This window comes from Podarcis tiliguerta, assembly GCF_965153285.1.
Source record: "Podarcis tiliguerta genome assembly, chromosome: 6".
Classification (NCBI taxonomy): domain Eukaryota; kingdom Metazoa; phylum Chordata; class Lepidosauria; order Squamata; family Lacertidae; genus Podarcis; species Podarcis tiliguerta.
Genome location: NC_139539.1, coordinates 31,525,870 through 31,550,958, shown reverse-complemented (window position 1 = coordinate 31,550,958; position 25,089 = coordinate 31,525,870). Strand labels below are relative to the sequence as shown.

General features: G+C 46.3%; 1 protein-coding gene across 1 annotated transcript in view; it reads right to left on the bottom strand.

The window, feature by feature from the left end:
• Window positions 1-15,780, bottom strand: part of ADORA1 (adenosine A1 receptor) — a 58,443-nt gene extending 42,663 nt beyond the window's left edge. The window contains exons 1-2 of the mRNA XM_083444555.1: window positions 15,342-15,780; window positions 9,945-10,310 (exon numbers count right to left, since the gene is read on the bottom strand). Of these exons, the coding sequence (XP_083300681.1) occupies window positions 9,945-10,285 (341 nt within the window). The 5' untranslated portion in view covers window positions 10,286-10,310; window positions 15,342-15,780. The remainder of the gene's footprint in view (window positions 1-9,944; window positions 10,311-15,341) is intronic.
• Between the last annotated feature and the right edge of the window lie 9,309 nt (window positions 15,781-25,089).

Here is a 25,089-nt window from a genome sequence, read left to right as displayed (position 1 = left end):
CTCTTGCTCTTTATTCAGCTCATAGTAGTAAGGAATGAAAGTTCCCCCAAAATATCTGCTTTATATACATTATTTACACAATGGGCTGCACGTGATTGGCTAATTCCGGGATTCTCCTTAGGCCAATCAGGTTGTGGATTCACTTCCACCTGGAGCTGGATTGGGTGGCTCCTTCGGACCAATCATACGTCTGCATTGTTCTAGGGCCAATCAGACTGCTGCCTTTTGGATCCTATTCAACTCAGTACATAACATTAGATCACACAGTTGTTTAAATCGTTCAGGTCCCCATTGCAGAGGGTTGAATCAGAGGGTCACCTCAGGGGTCCCTTTCAACTCCACAGTTCTACAATTCTATGATTCTATGAGTATGAAAAACCTCGCCATTGCTAGCATTCAACATTTCACATGCTACAAAAATTAAGTTTGCAAAAAATAATAACCATGGAAGTCCAAGACCCCCTTCACGTTTGATGTGTGGTTCCGTGGCAGAAAGAGCATGTAATCTCCAGTTTGAACCGCATTCTCCTTTCCTGAGTGGATGAATCTTCTCTGCTTTTCCTTTGTACATATAATCTTCTAGCGTGGCAAATAAAGCAAGGGCAGAAATAAGCAAAGCCCTGGCTATCAGCATCCTTGTCTGAGAGCTGCAGATAAGGTTTGTACTGCAAATAGCCTGCTCTCTCACACAGACATTCCAACACTGGGATCACTTCATTTAAGTCTGCAAGGTGGGGGGCTGGGGGGAGGGGAGGTGGAACTGGAATCAAAGCAACAAATGCACCCAAAGAAGTTGCAGGGAGGTCACACAACAACAACAGCAACAGCAACAACAAATTATTTCTACCCTGCCCATCTGGCTGGGTTTCCCCAACCACTCTGGGCAGCTTTCAACAGAACATTAAAAACAGAATTAAACTTCAAACATTAGAAACTTCCCTAAACAGGGCTGCCTTCAGAAGGCTTCTAAAAGTAGGATAGTTGTTTATTTCCTTGACATCTGATGGGAAGGAATTCCACAGGGCTGATGCCACTACCAAGAAGGCCCTCTGCCTGGTTCCCTGTAACCTCACTTCTCACAGTGAGGGAACTGCCAGAAGGCTCTCAGAGCTGGACCACAGTGAATGATAGGGGTGGAGACACTCCTTCAGGTATACTGGGCTGAGGCTGTTGAGGGCTTTAAAGGTCAGCACCAACACTTTGAATTGTGCTCGGAAACGTACTGGGAGCCAATCTTTCAGGGCTGGTGTTATATGGTCTTGGTGGCCACTCCCAGTCACCAGTCTAGCTGCCACATTTCCAGGTCACCTTCAAAGATAGCCCCATGTAGAGCGCATTGCAGTAATCCAAGTGGGAGATAACTAGAGCATGCACCACTCTGGCAAGACAGTCTGCAGGTCTCAGCCTGCGTACCAGATGGAGCTGGTAGACCAGGCATAGGCAAGCTCCGGCCCTCCAGATGTTTGGGACTACAATTCCCATCATCCCTAGCTAACAGGACCAGTGGTCAGGGATGATGGGAATTGTAGTCCCAAACATCTGGAGGGCCAGAGTTTGCCTATGCCTGTGGTAGACTGTATAACAGTGCCCCCAGTTCCCAGCTCCTCTAGACGGTCCAGAAGGATGTCATGATCAATGGTGTCAAAGACCGCTGAGAGATCCAGCAGAACTAGGAAACAGCTTTCACCTTTGTCCCTAGCCTGCCGGAGATCATTGACCAGTGGAAACAAGGCAGTTTCAGTCCCATGATGAGGCCTGAATCCCGACTGGAAGAGATCCAAATGGTCTGCAACATCCAGGCGTGCTTGTAGTTGTTCAGCAACCACCCGCTCAATCACCTTGCCCAAGAATGGAAGATTTGAGACTGGGCGATAGCTGGCCATATCTGCCGGGTCCAAAGATATTTTTTTAAGAAGCGGTTTAATGACCGCCTCTTTCAGCAGGGCTGGGAAGACTCCCTCACAGAGGAAAGCATTCACTACCCTGCAGAGCCCATCGTCCAGCCCTTCCCAGCTCATTTTTATTAGCCAGGATGGGTAAGGATCAAGGAGACAGGTGGTCGGTTTCACTCGTTCAACTGTTCATTGACATAATTTGATCAAGCAGCATTTCACCATGAGAAAACACTGGAATTTGCCTCATACTTGGTCAATTTACCTCAGTTTTATCTACACCGACTGTTTGCTTCTGCAAAAGTTTCAGGGTGGACATACTGCTTTGTTTCCAGTTGGTGCACATCCCACAAATTCCTGCTGAACTCCTGTAGTTTTCCACACCACAAAGGTTAGGAGTTGTGTGTGTCCTGCTCTTGTAGTGCTATAGTGCAAGAGTGCCCCTTCTGACTGCAATGATGCAGTAAGACCGGGGAAGCATCACAGAACAACTAATAAAGCAGAATGATGTGTGGATGGTCCAATGTGAATCCACCACCAATGCACTAATATTTCATCAATGGCAAGTTGCAGAATACACCTGCAAAACTCCCACTGCAGTGGGCACAATGAGTTCTTTTTTCAAGTGGTGAGCACAGGAAGTTAGCAGGCTTTGGTATACAGGCCCACAGTGACTGTCACTTCCCATGATTACTGCTAGTGCAAAAAGACTAGCAGGACTATGGGCACTACCATAACAAGAGCAGGGCCAATCCATTTGATAGCACTTCCTTCTGACATTCTTCTTCTTCCCACATTACGTTTGGTACCACCATTGCTGTGGAAAACCACCCATAGTGCTGTGTTTTTATATTGCGATTTTATTAGCAGAGCTGGCCGACCTGACTGGAAGAGTCCGTGACCAGAAGGAGGAAGGAGTATCAGGAAGAATGAATGAAATTTAAAGACTATTTAGCTAAATATGTTAAGATAACTTAATTGGGAAAGCTTGCAAATAATAGATGGGCTTAGGATTCAAATATGTAAGGATAAGATTTAAGATGTTTAAAGTTAAATTAGAAAGAATGAAAGATGTTAAGTGATCAAGTTAATTTTTTGAGAAAATCGATTTTGGAAAACTGTCAAAACGATATATAATGAAATTCAACCAAGGAGATTTGAGGAAGTCACTTAATAATGTTACCAAGATTTAAAGAGGATGTACCGGTATGTATGTATGTATGTTTTGAATTTTTGAAAATCAATTAAAAAAAAATAGAAAAAAAATAAATATTGCCATTTTATTGTGTGAACAGTGGCGGAGCTTCAAGTTCGGGGGGGGGGCAAGAGCAGGCGGGGCCGTGGCTGGCGTGTGTCCCAGGGGCGTAGTGTGCATCCTGGGGGCCTGGCACCCAGCATGGGGGGAGGGGCAGCCGCCATGGCACCCCACTGGGATTGTGCCGCTGGGTGTGGTGCACTCCCCCCACACCCCTGTTCCTCCGCCAGTGTCTGTGAACTGCCCTGAGACTTATGGGTATAGGGAAGTATACTAAATAAATAAATAGTGCTGGTTTTTTGCAGGGAAAGCTCTGGACACAGAGCATTGAAGCGCAGGCTGTGCCTGGAAAGAGCAGGGGAAAGTTACCATATTTTTCGTCCCATAGGACGCACCTAGGTTTTGGGGGGGAAATAAAGGAAAAAAATTTTCCCTTTATTCCCCCCCCCCCCAAAAGCAGGTTGGGGAAACCGAACCAGGTCGAGGAACAGCGGGATGGTGGCGCTGCGCCTCCCTGCTGTCCCCCGAGCTTGTGGGGCTGGCCGATGTCTGCCCGGCGTGAGGGGCGCTCTGCTTCAGGGTGCCCTGTGCGCCGGGCGGCAGGCTGCTATCCACAGTGTGGGGAGCCCTGCGGGGAACTCCTGGAGGGCTCCCCACGCTGCGGATGTATGCCCGGCGCGAGGGGCACTCTGCTTTCAGGGTGCCAGACGCTCTGGGAAGCAGGCTGCTATCCGCAGCCTAGACATCCCTGCGGGACCTCCCGCAGGGCTGCCTAGGCTGCGGATGTCTTCCTGAAGCCTGCCTTTGCCCCATAGGACGCACCCAGATTTCCCCTTCATTTTTGGAGGGGAAAAAGTGTGTCCTATTGGGCGAAAAATACGGTAAGTGTGGACAAGCCCTGTGTCTGTCTCTGCCAACAATGGCGGTTAATCTCCAGCCTGTGCTTCAAGGTCATCATGTACAGAAAAAATAAATATTCCAGTAAAAACTTGAGTACAAGGAGACCACCTTCCTATGTGAGTCATGAAATTCAGAGCAAGGCTCAGTCAGCCAAGTTCCAGAAGCCGGGCAGGCTCTATTGCCTCAGGCAGCAAACCTGTCTGGAGATGAGTCACTGCCACACAGGCTGCCTGCTCTGCTCCGGGGACCCAGTGGCTCCAGCAACCAGTCACACCAGAAAATCAGCCCTAGCTTCCCGTGCCAGAACACCACCCGTGACGGCCGCACTTTGCAAACAAGAAGGCAGGCTGCAAGCAGGGCCCAGTGTGTTTGCAGCTGATAACCAGACCAAAGAATTAAAGAGGGGACTCTGCCTACAACTGAGACAAAACAAGGAGGTTTAGCGGCGCTTGTCCTTTCCGTGACCTAGCCAGGCAGCAGCACTGGAAAATGCCCTTCATGCTTCTACATCCAATCAGAGAAGCAATCTTGCTTTACAGGTTCCGTGGCTATAGCAAAGGCCACCACCTGCCCTCTCTTCTCTGGTTCTGAATTCTGCACAGCCTACCGATAAGATATTAAACTGCATCCATGTGGGCAGACAACGGGCGTGCCCCTTCTGCACTGCCTGCTACCGCCCAGGGCTTGCTTCTGTCTTTAGGCTGTCAATCAAGACTCCCACAGGACTATAGCAGACAGACAGGTTTCGGCTCGGCACGCGCTGAAGGGTTGTGTCTCCGAGCAGAGAATGCCTCAGCATAAATTTCCACAATGCTGCTGCTCACGCATTCCAGAATCCGATCGCAGCTGGGCTCCCAGTGTGCCGCAGCTGCAGCCGTCCCGCTGCCTGGATCACAAGAGCCTGCAGGGAAGCTCTTCCTGGCATTTATCTGTTTGGACCCTGCCATCAGCCTACGGGCTGCCCTCTCCCAGCTGGCAGCCATTTCTGTGGGGTCCCCGTTCAGGGAGCCCACCTCTGCCCATTCCCTCCAAACGCTCTCCGCCAGTCTGCTACAGAGACATATTGATGATAGAGTTTTTAAAACTCTGCATGCATCTGTATGGCTGCATCCTTGCCTGCGTTTGGGGATTATGTTGTGGGGGAAAGCAGACCGAACCACTCATCCTGATCTGTTAATCTCAGAATCTTTTGTTTCCAACAGGAATCCCCAACCCAGAATTTACTGTTTTACAAATAGATTCCTATAGTACAGCTATTCTTCCTCCTTGAACCAGCTTCGCTCCATGCCAGACTCTATCATTTAGGGAGCAGCTGTACTTTTGGGAGCCAACATCCCAGCTACAAAAACGTCAGTACAGAGTAAAGGTAAAGGGACCCCTGACCGTCAGGTCCAGTTGTGACTGACTCTGGGGTTGCGGCGCTCATCTTGCTTTATTGGCCGAGGGAGCCGGCGTACGGCTTCTGGGTCATGTGGCCAGCATGACTAAGCCGCTTCTGGCGAACCAGAGCAGCGCACGGAAACGCCGTTCACCTTCCCGCCAGAGCGGTACCTATTTATCTACTTGCACTTTGACGTGCTTTCGAACTGCTAGGTTGGCAGGAGCAGGGACAGAACAACGGGAGCTCACCCCGTCGCGGGGATTCACCCCGTCGCGGGGATTCGAACCGCCGACCTGCTGATCGGCAAGCCCTAGGCTCTGTGGTTTAACCCACAGCGCCACCTGTGTCTCATCAGTACAGAGTAGGGGCTCCTAATCAAGAGGATATTTTTTACTGCAAAAAGATTGAGAAGTTGCACACACAGGGAGAGACAGAGAGAGAGTTCTAAATGTGTTCAATACATAGATGACCATTAGTCTATCTAGCTCAGCGTTATCTTCAAAGTTACCTCCAAAGTTTCAGAGAGAGTTCTCTCCCAGCTCTACTTGAAGATTCTGGGGGTTGGATCTGGGGCTTCCTATATGCAAGGTACATGCTCTACCAATGAGCTACAAGCACTTCTACATGTACTATACAGTGCAACTCAGCCTTGCACTTGAGCTAACAATTCAATTTACAATCCAAGAACAATGCAAAAGTGTTGAATCAGCCTGAAGCCAACAGAGATGTTGGAGAGAGTTATTTGCTTAGAACAAGGAGAGAATGGGAATGAGTGTCCCTATGCAATGCTTCTACACCACTGGCTGCCTTCCTCCTGGCCGTGGAGAATATTCCTCATATGGCTACCAGCTGAACTGTTAATTATTCTGTTGCTACTAATGCCAAAGCACAGCAGAGGGACCAGAAGACAAATAGCTCTCCTGAATGCACTTTATCACTGGTTCATACAAATGTGCACCATCCTTAAGGTGGGGGCCACAAACACAATACCACAAATAGGAAATACATTGTCTAAAAAAGAGGACTAAAAGAGGACACAGTTTTGCATAAACCTGCCTGTGCTAATTTATATGTGTAGATAGACATTTAGGAATTATTACTATAATTTAAAAAGAAATGCAGCACATTTAATCATAGTGGGGAAGGCTGTGGACAGGTGACCCATATGCATAGCTGTCAACTTTCAGATTTGAAAACAAGGGATCAGCAGCCTCAACTGTCCCGGGGACAGTCTACGGGATATCTAACAATCTGGGATAGCAGTGGGAAGCAGCAGGAAATGGCACTGGAATAAGGGAATTTCCCACAAAAAAAGGGAAGGTTGACAGCTATGCCCATATGCCTGCTTTGTCTACTGACAGGCAACTTCAATCCACATTCACAACACACCTTTAAAATGCTATAATACCACTTTAACCAGTCATGGCTTCTCTCCAAAGAATTATGGGAGCTGTGGTTTGCAGTTATTGGGAGGCCCCTACTCATCTCACAAAGCCACAATGATCAGAGTGGTTAATAATAATAATAATAATAATAATAATAATAATAATAATAATTTTATTACATACCCCGTCCATCTGGCTGGGTTTCCCCAGCCACTCTGGGCGGCTTCCAACAGGAGATTAAAAATACATTAAAACATCAGTCATTCAAAAACTTCCCTAAACAGGGCTGCCTTCAGATGTTTTCTAAATGTCAGATAGCTTTTTATTCCCTTGACATCTGATGGGAGGGATTCCACAGGGCGGGAGCCACTACTGAGAAGGCCCTCTGCCTGGTTCCCTGTAACTTTGCTTCTTGCAGTGAGGGAACTACCAGAAGGCCCTTGGAGCTGGACCCCAGTGTCCGGGCAGAATGATGGGGGTGGGGATGTTCCTTTTGGTTTAACAAACAATCCCTAGCAACTTTCAGCTTAACAAACTTCAGCTCCCGGTACTCTTTGGGGGAAGCCATGAATGGTTAAAGTTGGTGCCACAGCACTTTAAAGGTATTTAAAGGTTGCTTTTACATTTCTGCTAGCCAAATTGCCTCAGCTAGACCTACTGTTTCACAAGGAGGAAGGTTTCCTTACTCTCAGCCTCATGAAGGGGGTGAGCAAAGATCCCTTATGTGGCTGACTGGCAAGCCAAATGCTTTTTTTAAAAAAAATATCAATCCTATTTTGGTGCTAGAGCATATTGCGCTAACTGTGTGGGTGGAAACACAGCACAGCCAACAGCTCCACATGCTGTTCTGTGCTGTCACCTGGCTGAGACGTGGCAGTCAGCAATTCTGCTGCCACGGAAAACGATGCCCCAAATCCCAGCCTGCTCAGGCCGTTCAGTCAGCATATTGGGATGATGTGACCTTTACGTATATGTGGGGTGGGCCCTCTGCCAGCCCCAAGGAAAGTGGCTAAGCTAGTAATAAGTTAAGTACACAGTCAGCGCAAATAGTTATTAACGTGTACATAAGTGAGGGTAATTATATTATTTACTCTTAAACACGTAGTACGCTGCACAATCAGCAAAGAGTTATTTGAAATATTCACGCTCAAACCTGGACTCTCTGTGAAAAGCACAGAGGGGGCTTCTCATGGGGGCTATAATCTCCCTGCCCTCCCCAATAGCTGTTCTGGCTACATAAACAACAGGACTCACAGCCTGAAGATCTGAAATAGAGGAAATGTACAGTAGTACCTCGGGTTAAGAACTTAATTCATTCTGGAGGTCCGTTCTTAACCTGAAACTGTTTTTAACCTGAGGTACTACTTTAGCTAATGGGGCCTCCCACTGCCGCCGCACCACCGCTGTGCGATTTCTGTTCTCCTCCTGAGGTAAAGTTCTTAACCCAAGGTACTATTTCTGGGTTAGCGGAGTCTGTAACCTGAAGCGTCTGTAACAGTGGTACAGAGGTACCACTGTATATTTAAAGACATGTGATGTAGAATGCAATGGGGCTGGTGGTGCCCACCAGGAATGGCCAGGCAGCAGGCAGGGAGACTCCCCATAGGTGGAGTCAGAACCAATGACAGACAGAGCCAACTAATTAAAGTTCCGTCCCCATCTCTGCTGAATCCACAAGGGCAACACGGAGACTAAGGGGGAGGAAGCTGACAGGTAGTGGCACTGCATGGACTGGTTGTAAGTAGGAAGGCAGGCAGCTGAGGGCAGGCTGAGCCTCCGGAAAGATCCTAGGGCCAACTCTCAGCTCAGTCCTATACATGAGACATTGTGTCAAGCTGAGTAATTATTAATGACTGCAATATGGGGTTGACATCTTCTCACCCATGGGGTACTTAGGGTTGCGTCCGATGTCAGTTCTATTCAGAACAGACCCATCAAATTAAGAGACATGAGTAACTTCAGCCCATTTTAGGGATGAATGAATCCATCAGTTTCAGTTTTTCATTTTTCCAGTCTTAAGCTCGGTTGTCCACATTTCCGCCTCTGTTTGTGATTTTTCTTTTAAATTCCTCATGAAAATTCACCGGCAATTTCCCCCCCCCCAAATTCATCCTAATGTATGTACACATTTCTGTATTCATTTTTGCAAAATATTTTCCCCAAATATAATGCATTTTGTATGTTATTTTCACGAAGATATGCATTTTAATGCACACTTTAGTAAATGCATTTTTGCGAACACTGTTTGGTTGGAACTGCAAAATTTTGAGAAGCGTGAATTTCCAAGGACAGCTGTTTGAGTTTGCATATTGTTTCAGAAGCTGTGAAATAGGTCGGTTCACCTTTAAAAGTGAACTGAGTCAATTTTCTCCTTCATCATCCCCCCCCCCCTCGAAGCAGGTACAGTATGCTGTATAATTTAAAGGAATACAACCTGTTACGCTGCTTAGATCCCTTTTATCTCTTAGCACAGGCTAAGGAACAACTAAGCAGGGCCTCCTTGCACTTACTCAGTCCACAAGAAGAAGAAGAAGAGTTTGGATTTGATATCCCGCCTTTCACTCCCTTTAAGGAGTCTCAAAGCGGCTAACATTCTCCTTTCCCTTCCTCCCCCACAACAAACACTCTGTGAGGTGAGTGGGGCTGAGAGACTTCAAAGAAGTGTGACTGGCCCAAGGTCACCCAGCAGCTGCATGTGGAGGAGCAGAGACACGAACCCGGTTCCCCAGATTACAAGACTACCGCTCTCAACCACTACACCACACTGGCTCTATACCACACAAAGCATTACAACAACATCATTGCTGCCGTGTACACATTCTCACTTGTCAGAGCAAGGCGGAAGCTGACGGCTTGCAGCAGCACATCCACTGAGGGTCCCAAATGAAGGCAGGCAAGGCATCAGCTTCACTGGCAAATGCCTCAATGGACCAGGTTCAAGAAAAAGAAGAAGAAGGGGGGGGGGAGCCCTTGAGATTTTGAGAATCCTGACAAAGCCACCAGACTCCACAGAAGCAGCACAGATTTCTCCCTGTGCAATACGAACTTCCATATGACACCCCCTCCCAAAAGAAATCTAACTCCGCCTCTGGCAATATTTTCTCCCTCCGGCATGGGTGGCTGTCTCTTACCGCATCGGAATCTTTACTCTGAGGTAGCGATCCACAGCAATGGCCAGCAGTGCCAGGATGGAGCTCTCAGTGAGGATGAGGACAGGACATGCCACCATCAGGCAGCTGTAAAAATGTATCTGTGGTCCAATGTTGATGATGATGGCAAGCGGGATGACAAGGGCTCCCACAGCTACATCTGCAACGGCCAGGGAGACGATGAAGTAGAAGGTGGCATCCCGCAGGGCCTGGTTCACCTTGACGGCCCAGATCACCAGGATATTCCCAGGTATGGAGACAAGGGCGATCAGCACCTCGATGGTGATGTAGGCAGCCTGGAAGCCCGAGATGTGATGCGGCATGGTGCTCTGAGAACCCTTGTGTTGCCTGAAAGAATCAAAGGAGTCATGTGTTTTAAAGATAGAAGAGACCACCAAAGTATTCAAAACCCAAACATCTTTAATTTTTCACTTAGGTATTGCTTTCATACCCTGCCTTTCATCCTCCTGGAACCCAGGGCAGCTAACAGCAATTAAAACCATACAAAAATATATCCACGTTAGAGGCATCCAAAATAACCTCACAATCAAGCATTACCAACTTTTAAAATAGTTATATAGCCTGACTCTATACTTCAGTAAGTTTACAGATTTCCTTGCATGCCACATTTCCCTTCGCAAACACTGCAAAACTCCTCAAATGATTTCCCAGTGCTGGCAGATGATGGTCCTTTGTTATTTCCATACCATTGACTGTGCTCCGGCTATTTCCAGCTCAAATCTGCCATCCCTCTGATAGCCTGGGCACCACCAGGAACTTCACACTAAAAGGCTGTGCAATCTGAGTGTGTCTGCTGTGCAGAGAACCTGCCCTTCTGCCCATATTGGCTGCTGCATTGAGGGATTTAGGATTTCACTGTTGCCACCTCTGGTCCCTGTCTCTCCAGTTCAGCAGCCAGGTAGTTTTTAAGCAGCATTAAGAGAGCATCCCTGAATGCTGCTAATCGGTCACGTGGTTGCAGAAGACTAGCCTTATGAAAGTTCCTAAGAGAAGTGGCCACCCTTGTCCACACATGCCTAGTTGCAAGATTCTTGTTTAAATAAAAATAGATTCCATTGTGTCTACAAGATTATCAGGCTTTGGCAAACTTCCAAAGTATTCCCCCTCCAAAAAAACCCACACACCCCAGGATTGCAGTCACTGGGGATGTCTTTTATATGCTGGCTTTGTGGTTTACAAGAAAATACCAGAGAGGAGGATTTTGTCTTTATGTAACTAAAGCTATACTGATAATTTGCAAATGCTCCAAGTGTCCCTATTTAACAGGGACAATCCCTGTTTGTCCCACATTTTCTAGAAACCTCTCTTCCTGGTAAATCACATTCCATAGCTATTAGTAAAGATGGCTGATTATTAACTCCAGAATCAGGGACAGCATTCCTCTGAATACCAGTTGCTGAGAAACAGCAGGACCGCCTTAATGTCCTGCCTGCGGACATCCCATATGCACCTGGTTGGTCAAGGAAGAAAACAGGATGCTGGACTAGATTGGCTAAAGATGCAGAACCTGTAGCCCACCAGATGTTGGAGTTGGATGGGGATTGGATGGGAGTTGTAGTACAGCAACATCTGGAAGACCGCTGGTTCACCTTCCCTGGGACAGGCCTTTGTTCTGATCCTGCGGGGTCTTCCTTACATCCCTGAAATCCCTGTTTTCTTCCTATTTTATTTATTGCTCTATTTATTTTATTAGGAGATTTCTGTACTGCCCTTCACCAAAAATGGTCACAGAGCGGTTTACAAAAACAAGGTAGGATAAAAAAACATAATGCACAATAAAAAGAAACATGGAAATAATTATGATAAATAACATAATTAATTGCATCACTGAAATGACTTAGCCCAGCAGCCTCTTAAAGCTGGACCAAAAATAGTGTTCTTTTTTTACCTTGCAATTAAAAGAATGTAAGGCTGGGGTAAGATGCACTTCAATAAGGAACCCATCCCACAGATGCGGAGCCAACACCAAAAAGGCTCCTCCAGGGGTTACCACTGGCATATTACACTGACCACGAAATTTAGGACAGATTTAGGTCGATATTATTAAGGTGGCAGTGGATTAATGAATTTGGAATACCCTGTTGTTTCTCTGCATTCTTTTCAATGCTAACCTACTTGCTGTGGGAAGCTATGAGAAGTGCTCCCATGGCTCCAGACGTTCCGCTCTTAAGTGTGGGGTTGCTGGGCTTCGCAAGCTCCCCTGCCCCAGAAAAGATATTTAGCGTGATTCAGCCCCTGAGCTGTTATATCTCAGTTACATTGGGAAGTAAGTCAGTCTCACCAAAATCAATGGGACTTCGTTCCGAGTGCTTGGGACTCAGCAGGAACAACAAGCCAATCAATTACCATTCAATAACAATGTAAAGCATCATTTTGCATTTGCCACTAATGCAGGGCAGCTATATTGTTGAACAAGCCTTCCTTTTCTTCAGCACAGCAAGTTTATAATGTGTCTGCCTGCCTGCCTGTCTGCTTCTCCCTCTAGTAATACAGGCTTGTACCATTACATTTGTATGAGGTATACTTTAAACAGCACTTCCCAAACTTCCTCCTAATGCATTCATTTTCTCTCTCTCTCTAGGAAGCATCAGGCGGAGCCAATAAACACCTCTTTTTTGAAATGCAGGTCAGAATATTGTTCAGCTAGCACAGGGGTGGGGAATTTTGGGGCCTCTGGGTGCTGCTGAACTACAATTCCCATCAGACTCAGCAATCATGGCCAATTACCAGGGATGATGGGAGTTGCAGTTCAGCAACATCTGGCGGGCCTAAGGTTCCTCACACCTGATCTAGCATAACAATACCTATTCTGCTGGATTAGAGCTCTCCAGAGTCTTGGGAAGAGAGAAGCCAATTACATCACCAGGTACCTAGTTCCTTTTTTCAACTGCAGATACCAAGGATTGAACCCAGGAACCTGTGCATGCAAAGCATGTGCTCTGCCACTTAGCTGTGTCCACTTCCCTTTTCTTTGTGGGAATATCTTTCCATGTCACCCCAGCAAACTTGCAAGAGATGTGCTGTAGCCAACAGGGAGACTTCTGCAAGTAACCTCTGCAGAACTATACTGCAGTCTCCTGGCCATGCAGCTAGGTTGTTGACTGAGGCACACCATTCGCACCATATAACTTATCTGCTAAAGGAGCTCCACTGGCTGCCAATATACTACCGGGCACCGATTGAGGTTTTCCTCACCAAATATATCTGGCAAAACCTGGCAGTTGTGTTTCTCAGACAGTGTGTGGCTGAGAATACCATATGCCTTGTACCAGAAAGTGGGCTTTTAGTGTTGCAGTTCCAGCTCTCTGGAGTCAACTGCTAGCTGAAATCAGATAGACACCTTGCATCATGATATTTAGGGGCTCACTGAAAAACGGTTTTGCTGTTTTTGGAGTTTGTAGTGGTGGTTTTATTGTTTTGCAAGTTTGTTGCACTGATTTTATTGTTTTTAGAACTTCTGTTGCTGTGTTTTATTCTGATTTTATCTTGTACACCTTTTGATGACTTTATGCTGTGAAGCAACCTATAAATTTCTTTAACTAGGGGCTGCTTGCTTTATTTCACCTCACTAGCCAGCCCCACTCCACCCCACCCAATCACCCTTTCTGCTTAGACTTCATTGCCTGAGAAAGAAGCCTGAATTTTGAAATAAGGCTTCTTTCTTGTGCTCGATGGCAGCCAAGAAAGAAGCTTTTCTCCTCATCAGTAGTGGAAGTGGCAGCAGTGGGACAAAGAGGAGAAAGGTTTCTCTGCTTTGCTTTGCCCCTGGTGATGGTGGCCACTGGAAAAGAGAAAGGCTTCCAGTAGCGGTGGTGATCTCTTGTAACTCTGGAACTCAAAGCACCATCTGTTGGCAGCCATGTGAACTACATTGTCACGGCATCCTTATGCAAATACAGTATAGAAAGATAATAATAATACCCCTTAAAACTTAAAAAATTAGTAAGATGTGCACTTCCAGACAGAAAATGGAGAAATGGGACAGCCTATCCTATCTAGAGAACAGAATCAGAGATTCATAAAAGAGTCAAGAATTGGGTGGAGGTGTACTTGCAGTAATCACTTCACAGACAAATATTCAATAGGTGGACTTGCACAACTACATTCCACACATCAACCACAGCAGCAACTAAAGCACAATCCAAGGGATTTACCACCTGTCCCCGGCTACACAATGTTTCACTCATAAGGCGTGAATGTTTGGAAAAGGTGACAACTCTGCAATATGAGTGCTATCTTGAGGGAAGACATGCAAATTGCACGCTACAGATGGGAAGCAACTGCAGATTTATTGTGCAGACAAATGGGTACTGGAGAAAGTACACAAGTTCAGTTTTGGAGCCCCATCATGGTCTCTGATTAAACTGAGTTAGCATGTTCCTATGGTACTTCAACCTGTCCCCAGAAAAGCCTTCACACAAAGAGGTGTGACAAGCAATCTTGTGATAGGTGTTTGCATGCTTTGGTGCGACAGTCAAGGGTTCCTGTTGGATAGCAGCATGAAAAATAACACCCTTCCCGCCACACACGTATATATCCAGAGTACTTTTTGAACTGTGTTTTTTCTTCCTGTAAGGAGACAATCCTCACTTCCACTGCTCCTTCTCTCATTATGCTTTTACAGTTACAAAGCTATCAGTCCTGGATCAGGACTATAGTGCTACAAATGAAGCAAGTCATTCCCATTGTTCCAGAGAAACAATTACTTGTATACAAAGCCTATCAAAGCCCAAGCAGCAGCAGCAGCAGCAATAATAATAATAATAATAATAATAATAATAATAATAATAATAATAAAGCAGTTTGTCTCTAAAATGCCACAATACATCTCTCTTTTGTTTACACCTTTCTATTTTGATTTTTTTCGGGAGAAAATAGATTTCATTTGGAAAGAACAAGACTGGTAGCATTTCAAGGGACAGTGGCATGTGAAATTTCTGTGGAGCAGAGAGGAGAAGCTTACTTGAGAAATAACGTCCTGATCTCTATAGCCATGCATTTTCCTGACCCTCACCCCTCTGACCTCTGACTATCTCCAGCCCCTTCCCTCCCCTTTAATCTCACTTTTCTCTCCTCCTGGAATTTCTTACTCTCTCCGAACTACCCACCCCCGAATCCAAAATGTACAGCAGATTCCAGGCAAATATTTGTCATGCTTAGACCTGATTTCTGTAACAAAGGCAGTCCTTCCTCACCGTGATTTCCCCTTCAAATGATACGCCTGCTGCTCTTGAACATTTCCCTGCCTCTAGATTAAACCCCACCGCTTCAATAAACGCGTAGCAGAAATAACCCTGCACAATGTGGTCAAAGAGAGAGAGACCCAAACCAGCAAGGAAGTACAAGATTCAGACTCACTTTCTCCTACACAGATTCCAGTGTGTGTTACTGTTTCCTCCTCCAAGTGAAGACTTCACACCCAGGGCAGGCAGGCTGTGGGAGCGTAGGTACCATTCTGCTCTCGGATGGCTCCGTTAGATCCCCGTGGCTCCTGGCATCCTGCAGATGAATGAAACCTGCCCTGCTCTCCCTACGGCATGAACTTTTACTCCCCGGGTTGGAAGGAGCACTTGATTCACTGCAGTGTATTCTTAATTCTGAGGCAGGCAGGCAGGCAGCTCTCATCCCCAAGTCTCCTCTCCTGCAGCTTCTAACCGCCTTTCAAGCTATCACATGGTCCAGCACACTGCACCGGCTGTGCCTGCAATATTTTAAAGAGGTAGTGGCCTGTTTTGTGCATGTGTGTTTGTGTGTCAGGGAGGAGGGTGGGGTCTGGCTCGCTGAACTGCAACAGAATGTTGCACCAGACAGAGCCACTTCGGAGAGCGTCTCTTGCTTCCATATCCCAGAAAAATCCTTTGCTAAGAAGTCAGCCACTGTCACTGCAAAATGCTTAATTCAAAAACTGAGAGGGCTCTTCTCTTTAGCCCTTGCTATGGCTTCAGGTTTCATCTACTCAGTACCAGAGAAAGGGATCTCTGCACATGTTCAGAGACACTTTTATCTATTAATGTTTCACCCATTCCAAGACTCGGTCTGCTGCTAAAAAAAAATATTTCAGAGCTGAGTTCCCTAGGAAGATTTATCTCCATGCCAGTGAGAAGACCCCTCTTGCTTCTGCTTGCAAAAAGTGGACTCAGAGGTATCTGAAGACATGACTACCTTGACATCCTCTTGTGATTGTGCTGAGGACTTCTGCTGATGCTCTACTCCATTGGAATGAAGCTGGTAGACCTACTGGCAAGTTGACGTCTGATCTAGGGTGGATCATTAACAGCACCATCACCACCACCAAATGGCAAAAATTAAAAAACAGGTCCCCACATTTATTCATGAATTAAATCTTTATCCTGCCCTTCCCCCCAAAGAAGCCCAGGGAGGCAAACATCAAAAAGTTAAAACAATAGAATTTAAAATAAAATAAAATCACATTTAAAAACTTTTCAAAATAATAATAATCTAAACCAATTTCAAAAGATGTAGAACAGGGGTAGGCAACCTAAGACCCAGGGGCTGGATGCAGCCCAATTGCCTTCTCAATCTGGCCCGCAGACGGTCTGGGAATCAGTGTGTAGAATGTGTCCTTTTATTGAAAATGCATCTCTGGGTTATTTGTGGGGCATAGGAATTTGTTCATTTCCCCCCTCAAAATATAGTCCGGCCCACCACATGGTCTGAGGGACCAGCCCACGGCTGAAAAAGGTTGCTGACCCCGATGTAGAACATCCTGATGGAAAATGTCAAAATATTTATTATTTTTATTTATTTACTTTCTATATTATATTTATATATCTCCCTTCATCCAAAGATCTCAGTGCAGTTCACAGCATAAAAAATGTGAGTTATGAAGATACAGTAAAGCTCGATACAAGCTGAATCTAGTTAACATCAGAAGGCAGAGAACTAAGGGAAATCAGTGACAGATCAGTGTCCTCCCATGACTTTGATGAGGATACCAAGGTAGTGGAAGAGATCAGAACCTTCCCACTCAAGCTCCCAGTTTGGAACTGAGACTTCACTGAGAAGTCTTTCTGGTCCGTCTGCCTTGGCTCAGGGTGAGGAGATCAGGGCAAAGCCAAGGAGACCACTTTTCCACCAGGCAAAGCAGAAAGCCAAGCATTGTCTTTGAAGCAATGGCAGCAGATCAAGAGGCAGGAGCAGACCCAGCCCCCCCAGTAAGAGCACATGGCTTGATAGAACAGGCACACCCTCCAACAAGTTTCAGGAGGAAACCAGGAGGTACGTCTTTCAGGGCCATGTTCATGCACAAGTCACATGACCCAGAAAGACCTCCCTCACCTCTGTTCCAAAGCGTGCCGGGCAGGCAAAGCCAATTGTTGGAGCAACCTTGTACTTCCATTCATTCTCAGACCGCCCTGGCCTTATCCCTGAGGCTCCTCAACTAAGTTTCTTTGATCCTTGCCACATCTTTGGCACGTAAGGGAGCCTGGACTAATTTCTGCTCTTCTCTTGCTGAGTTTGCACCATCAGTCTGCTGCAATCAAGCTTGGCTTCTTTGCTTGCAAGAAAGTGCACCTGTCATCACTCTTGGGCTTCAGCTGACATCTTGGTTCCCTGTATCATCATTCTTCACACAAATTAGATTTTTTAAAAATATACTATATGATTATTCATAAGTGACAGGATGGTAATGTGAAATGAGGTGTTAGTTCTGCCAAGTGCCACTTTATTTACTGCATCTATTTTAGGAGCACCCTGAAAATTGTCTTCTTCTGACATGCATGTAATTAAGGTGGTGCAATCCACACCCTTCACATGGTCTGTTGTGAAAAGGGATGGCTAGGTTATGGCCATTAGGAACAGCTGTGAATGGCATGGAATCCTTGTCCTTCTTGCTTCTTATCACTGTAGCAGCAAGGTAAGTGGCCAAACAGATAAGGCAGCGTTGTAAATCAGCCCTCAAAAGTTACCTGTCCGGTGTTTGTTTGTTTTTTACTACCTTCTTGGAGGTTGGCAGAAGATGGATAGGGAGCTTCATTTCTCTTGTGGGAGAGCAGAGAGGCTTCCCCTCTTCTAGCATCCACTTGTTTTCTCTCTTCCACCATACTTGTGTGGAATTTCTAATTGCTGATGGCGACCAAGCTAGAAATTGAAATTGACAGATTCTTACTGTGATGGGCTGGGATTCAGACTCAGAGGCTGAACCTGAGGAATCCCAGCCTGCACAGGAGTACCCGCCTCCAGAACCAGCTGAGCCGGGGCTGGGGCCTGAGCCTGAAGGGTTCTCACCTGTGCTGGATCCTCAGGTGCAGGCACCAGCTAAGTCTGCTCTGGCCCCTGAGGTGATGGAGGACCCATTGCCTGCAGGTGCTCCACTCTCAGCCCCATCAGGGGAAGAGGAGGTTGCCTCTGGGTCCGGTAACCGTCCAGCCTTTCCTGAGCTGCAGAGGCTCAGGGCAGAGAAGCAGAGGGAACTAAGTTCCCGCAGGAGGAGTGCTCGCCTCCAGGCCAGGAGAGGCGAGTCACCTGTGGACCGGGCCCGCCCTATGCCTCGGGGCAGATAAAAGCCAGTCAGCCCCAGTCCCAGGTTGCAGGGGCAATGTTCCTGTTCCTGCCTGCACCCTGTCCTGCTCTTCTTCCAGAGTTCCTGGCCCCACCCGACTCCCCGCCTTAGACTCAGCTACAGCTTTGATGGACAGCCTCCATACCTCATCATCAACCTCGGACTGGACTCAGACCTTGCCTCTCGGTTAGCCCCCGGGACCAGCACACTTACCGCCAAGTATCCAAAAGCACATGAAAGGGAGAGTGGGGCACCTACTCTGTAGAGCAGCGGTTCTCAACCTGTGGGTCCCCAGACGTTGTTGGACAACAACATTTGGGGACCCACAGGTAGAGAAAGGCTGTTGTACAGCTTCTAAGGATACTTTACTAACTAACATCTAAAATTTTCTCCAGCTCTCCTGGATTTAACCAAAGACTCATGCAGTTCAGCACCCTGTTCTCCCAGTGGTCAGTCAGATGCCTATGGGAACTCTGCAAACAGCTAATGTTCATGCAAGATGTCTGTCATTAAGGAGGTTGAAAGTTCGAAGTACTTTCCTACATTCATCCACACAACCATTGCCACTTTCATTTTACAGGTGCTAACAGAAATCTCACCTCCAGCGAAAAAGAATCCGAAACAGATGGAAGTAAGCACATTCAATATTCATGGCTATGAACAGGAGGGATGGGGAACCAGTGGCCCACCAGTTGTGGCTGGAATGCACCTCTGCTGGAATCGTAGTTCAATAACCCTTGGAGGGTTGCAGGCTCTCCATCTGTGGTTTTACATTTATATGTAAAAGTTCGTGGTGTTTGGCAGAATGTAAGAAGAACATTCTGCTGGATCAGGCCACTGGTCCATCTACTCCAGCATCTTCTTGTTGCCATGGCCAACCAGATGTCTGTGGAAAGACTGCAAGAAGGATCTGAGCACAACAGAACTCCGCTCACTTGTGGTTCCACTAACTGGCATTCAGAGACATACTGCCTCTACCTGTCTTGGGTTGTATGCCTCTCACAATGGAGGGAGAAGAGAGCCATCGTGACTGGTAGCCACAAAGTTCAGCAAAAGGCAGTTCCGTGCTCCAAAGATTTTTCAGTCTAAATTTTTAGTGAGGGGAGGAAGGGAAGGGAGAGTTAAAGATAACAAAGGTGAATGTGCACAAAAGCTGGTCCAGCCCTTGGTATCATTGACGTCCCAGTTTCTTCCACATCTGTGTGTCCTTTGCCATCCCCCCCCCCCCACCCCCTGAATTTCTGGTGCCTTTGAGGACTTAGATTTGCTTACAGTAAAGCTTCATATAAACTGATGGTGTACTGTGATAACAAACGTCTGCCAAAGTTCTATTTTGTAGAACAGCATTCCTGTTGAGATACGACAGGTGCCCCCTATTTGTAGTTTCTGGAAACAATTGAATACATTCTTGTTTCGTCAAGCTTCCCCAGCTGGAGTAAAAAAGAAGTAGATATCTGCTTTGGTTCGTGTTTGCGCATGTGTTTTTTAAGCTTAGTTTTAGTTGTATTGTTGTATGGTTGTAAATCACCTTGCAATGTATATGAAGGGCAATGAATAAATTAAATTTAAAAAGCAATGGCTGCATTGCATTGCGATTTCCTGAAACAAAATGGGAAGGTCTGTCATATCCTTCTGTCCACTGATTGAATGTAACTTTGGCATTGCATTACTACAATAACGACGGAGATGTAGACACAGTCCATTACTGCGCTAGTCATCATGTATTATATACATTACAGAAATCCTTCAGGACCTCAATTAGAATTCGGTACCCTATCCATCATATGAAAGGCAGCTACTTTGTAAAGGCAGCTTCAGGAAATTCAGTGCATTAGGTGAAATCCAGCTGGCGGATGCAACACGTAGGTGAGAAACACACAGCACAACAATGAGAGGTTATTTTGAACAGCCGGATACTCTCTGGACACCAGCTGTTGGGGCGTTTTTTATAGTTTTTTTGATATTATTACTACTATGACACAGAGGAGATCTGAAGGGCAATTGATAGGTCTATCCAGAGGGGGGGACTCTGGAGTGGATCCACTTGAAGTTTCACTTCTTCCAAGGTTGATGCTAATGTTCCAAAAGGAGGACATTCACCTTATTGGTGTATTTTATTGCACTTTTATCTCACCTTTCCTCCAAGGAAAGCATATGTGGCACTTACTCTTTTCCAAGCCTCACAACAATCTCCTGTGAGAGAAATGACCAGTGTGAATGGGGCAGAGGGTTCGTGGCCATGTGGCCAGAGGGCAGAAGAGCCAAAGTATTGTTATGGGTTTGTGGGGAGCCAGATGCCCCCTAAATTCCTGGGTCCAATAAAAGTTAGAATTATTCAATGCTTGGAGTCTCAAAATGGGAAGTCAGACCCTTAATAGCTGGTCTCAGCTTCCCATGTCCTAAGCAGCCCTAATGGCAGAGTGGTTAAGAGAATAAATGATGGCCCGCCATTAACCCATCAGTGAAATCCATCAACAAGGCAACATACATTCTTTAACACAGGGGTGGGGGGGAGAGACCCCACCCTGAGCTCTGGGTAATTAGTAAAAGACAATCCCAGAGTTGGGAGGGGAAAGTTTCCAAGATGACAGTGGACAATGAAGAAGACGAACAGGAAAAAAGTGTCACTTATGCAAGCTGGAGGAGGGGGCAGAAGAAGGAGATGGGCAGTCTGTTTTATGCTGCAGAGAGGATCAGACTTGACATGTGGAGTCTCTAGGAATCAGAGGCTGCAGCAATGGGAGGAACAGAACCTTTTTGGGATGTGAATACTCTGTAGAGTGGCTGGGGAAACTCAGCCAGATGGGCAGGGTATAAATAATAAATTATTATTATTATTATTATTATTATTATTATTATTATTATTATTATATCAGGTTGTATATATGTGCAAATAAGCCATATTGTCAGGCGTGGAGAGTCCTCCTCTGTCATCGGTAATTTCACAAATAAGAATCAATGAGCAGTTTATAATTTATAGTCCTTTTATTACGGCATCATGTTGCAAGCACAAATATACAGGTCTCCAGAAGGAGGGCAGTTGGCTACTCTAAATTCCACCACATCCAAGACACCAACGTGAAGTTCCTTCTTCTCTCTGCCTACTTTGCTCTCTGATACACTCAGACCTTCCAGTCCATAAGGAGGGGGGTCCCCTGCACTCTCAAATGACATCTCAGCTATCTGTTCCCTCCCTTCTGTTTCCCTTGTTCCTATCTCATAGCTGGATAACTCCTGTCTACGCTGTTCAGCTTCTGTCTCTCTCTCTGCTTCTGAACATGCTGTGGACGGGGGGGGGAGTGACTTCCCCCTCCTGCTCTTCTTCAGAGAGAAGCTGATCTGCCATAGAATGCATTCCCCAATCCTCAGCTTCAGACCATTCCCTGACACATATATCATAAGGACACCAGACTCTGCTGTGCCCTATTATCCCCAAAGAAAACACAGACTCTGGTAAGTGTACCTGAAACCCCTGGAATCTCTCATGGCCCATGGAGATTGGGTGGTGTGCAACAGTAGGGTCTTGAGCCCCCAGTTGCCTCACCTTGCACAAGACCCCAGCGGTGTAGTGTCAGTTGCCAGCGCCTGTGGAGGGGGCACATACACGCTGGGAGGGGGGCAGCCCAGCCCTCATCACTGATGCTGCCAGAGCAACCCCACTCCCCACTGGAGCAAAGCAGGGCCACACTGAGCCACTTGTCTGGCTGGTCAACCTGGCCCTTTGGAGGTGGAAGGGAGCACAGGGCCAGGCCAGGCTGGGGTTGCCTGTGGGGGAGGGGCTTGTCTGGTTCATGCCCCCTCAAAAATTGTGCACCCTGAGCCACGGCCCCCCTGGCACCCCCTAGAGTATGCCCCTGCATGCCCCTGTCTCCATGTTGTATTGTCCCTCTTCGAAGTTATTGATGTCCTGTGCATTCAAAGCAGACTAGTCTTCTCTAGCTGTTTTCCCAACAGCTCAGAATGCTGCAATAGGCTCTCAAATGCCTGCTCTTGCCACCTCTTGCAAGTGGAGGTGGTTACACAATACAAAAAAAGCTGGTGCTCCAGTCTAATGGAGTGGGCAATCCCCACTCTGGGATTTGGAGCAGTAACAAGTTCTTCTTTTAAAAAAAAAATATATAGGGAAGTTCTTAAGAATGGAAGTAAAGCAAATTAATTGCTTTGCAATTCATGGTAAATTGTGTGATAAAACATGGGTCTGCTCCAAGTTAAATTAACAGAAGATGTTATGTAGCAGCCAAAAGGTTGTTCCTGGGGATACAAGCTTGCCTCTGCAAATGGCAAGTGGACCTTGATGGAGAGAATTTTGAGCTCCATGTGCCAAAAGAAATTACTGGTAAGAAGGCAGCTGATGATCCTAGGAGTGAAAGAGACCAGATTTCTCACTTCTGCACATGCAAAATATTTCCCAATGCTCCTGTTTGGAAGCTTCTTTTCTCTGTGACTGAAATACTAAATTAAGATGGGAACTACAGCAGTTGAATAAACATTTGGTTCGGTGGTGCGATAATGTTTTGCAAAATAAATGATTGACATGAACTTGACACGGCGCCGAACACAAACAAGATGCAATAAGGAAGGTGCATAATAGGCCTTTGTGAGGCAAGGATGTCACACTGCAGCAGAGCTATTATGAATGCAGAGATAGCTCATCACCTTGCATACTGATTATGGATGTTTCTATTCCATAAGGAAAGGTTAGAGGATTTTCATGGGTTCTGACCTACTTCTCACTAGAGCAGTGGCTGATCTCCACTTGTTTTCTGTTGTTTTCTTTTGGGGATCTGGGTCTGGGCCTGAGACCTCTTGTAGTTCATGTCAGGGGAAGGTGCCTTCACACCTCTGAGTCTGCACCCTGGGAGTCAAAGCAGGGCATGAGCAGACAGAGGATGCTATTGCATTTAATACCTGCCTGGAAAATAATTAAACCAGGTGCAGAGCAAGCAGATGATGGGATGCCACTTATTTTATTTCTGCCCACCAGAAAAAAAGGAGGCAACTCTGTTGGGAAGGCTTGCATAAATACTGGTGCTAGTCAGTATTAAAATATTAAAAAGTCTCTGTAAGTAGGCACTGAAACATCTGCCAAATTAATGCAAAACAGGTGAGGTTCCAAAGTGCCAGAAATTGCAGTACCCTTGTCATTGCCCTTTCCAGAATCGGCTAGGGGCGAGTTTGTTCTGTTTGATTTGCCTACAGCAAAACATTATTTCCTTCCCCCACTCATTATGGTATTTCCTTCCCATCCCCACAATCCTTGAGCAGTGAACTCTGAAGCCCTGAATCAGATTAGTGTATTTACTGGGAAAGAAACTCCTGCAGAAGTCAGCATTTTCTGCCTGAGATGAATTTATATAGAATCCTCCGGATTTCAATTCACTGTATTGCACCCACTCACAGAGTCTTTATTTTATTTCATTTTATCTCAGCCATCACTGGAAAGAGTTCACATTATTAATTTTATCAACCTGGGAAACATTCCAAGAGTAATTCCTAATACCATTTATAACAAATCTAATGTTTGGCGCAGGGCAGGAGCGGGCCAAACGTTTCCATCAAAAACATTAGTATGTCACAGCTGATAGAATAAATAAGATCAATTCCCTCAGCCTTTTCTCTCCCCTGTGCACTCTTAGATGCAGAAGAGTGTAAAACAGCAAACCAGTGATCTGGTGACCTCAAGGCTTAGATGCAATAGGGGTCCTGGGCTCTCCGAATTTCAGCCTGAAATGGAACAGAGTTCCCTGGGAAAGAGAGGTGGGGTGACGCAATCCCTTGGAAAGAAAAATATCACGAAAGGTTAAGTCAATCTCTGTGATTTGTTGATAATTACAAGGGAAGAATATGTATAGGGAAATGAAAGCTCTCTTTCATGCAAAGCACTCCGATTATTATTATTTAATTACTTACTATATTTTATATTTTACTGTAATTTACTTCACGGCCTCATGGAAAGGAGAGCAGAGGGAAAAGATAAAAGATCTTCAGGACCTGAGCAATTTGCTGAGTTTAAGTATTTCAATCCAGTTTTAACCAAGCTGATCTTCCCTTGCTGGTGTTCTCGTCTGAAGGGCAGCTGGTGGCTCCTTTGCCTTTGGCTAATAGATGGGGCCAGAATGTCCTCATTCCACCCATCTTGCTTGTGAAGCCCCAGGACAACCAGCAGTTGGAGCAGAGTAGTTTCCCTTGCCCCCAGCAAGCTCCCTGCAGCTCTTGCCAATAGATGATGGCAGGCTGGTCTTCCACTTGCCACAATGTTTTTCCTGGGCGGCAGAGGAAGCAGTGAGCCTCGCAGCGGCTCTTGGTCCCCTGGCTGGCGGCAGAGGCCAGAGCGTGCTGCCCTTCAGCTCTGCAATGCCGTGGCTTAGAGTCCTCTGAGCCCCACAAGCCATGAGACCCTGGAGAGCCAGTTGGTGGTGCAGTTAAAACGCTGGTTTGTGAGTAGATCTGGGCTCAAATCCTTACTCAGCCACAAAGGAACTGGACAGCCAGTGTTCGGGTCTGTTGAAGCTTTGATTCTGAGCATACTTACTTGGAACTTTTTCCTTCTGAGGAAATGAGTTTAGGATTGTGCCACTGGGA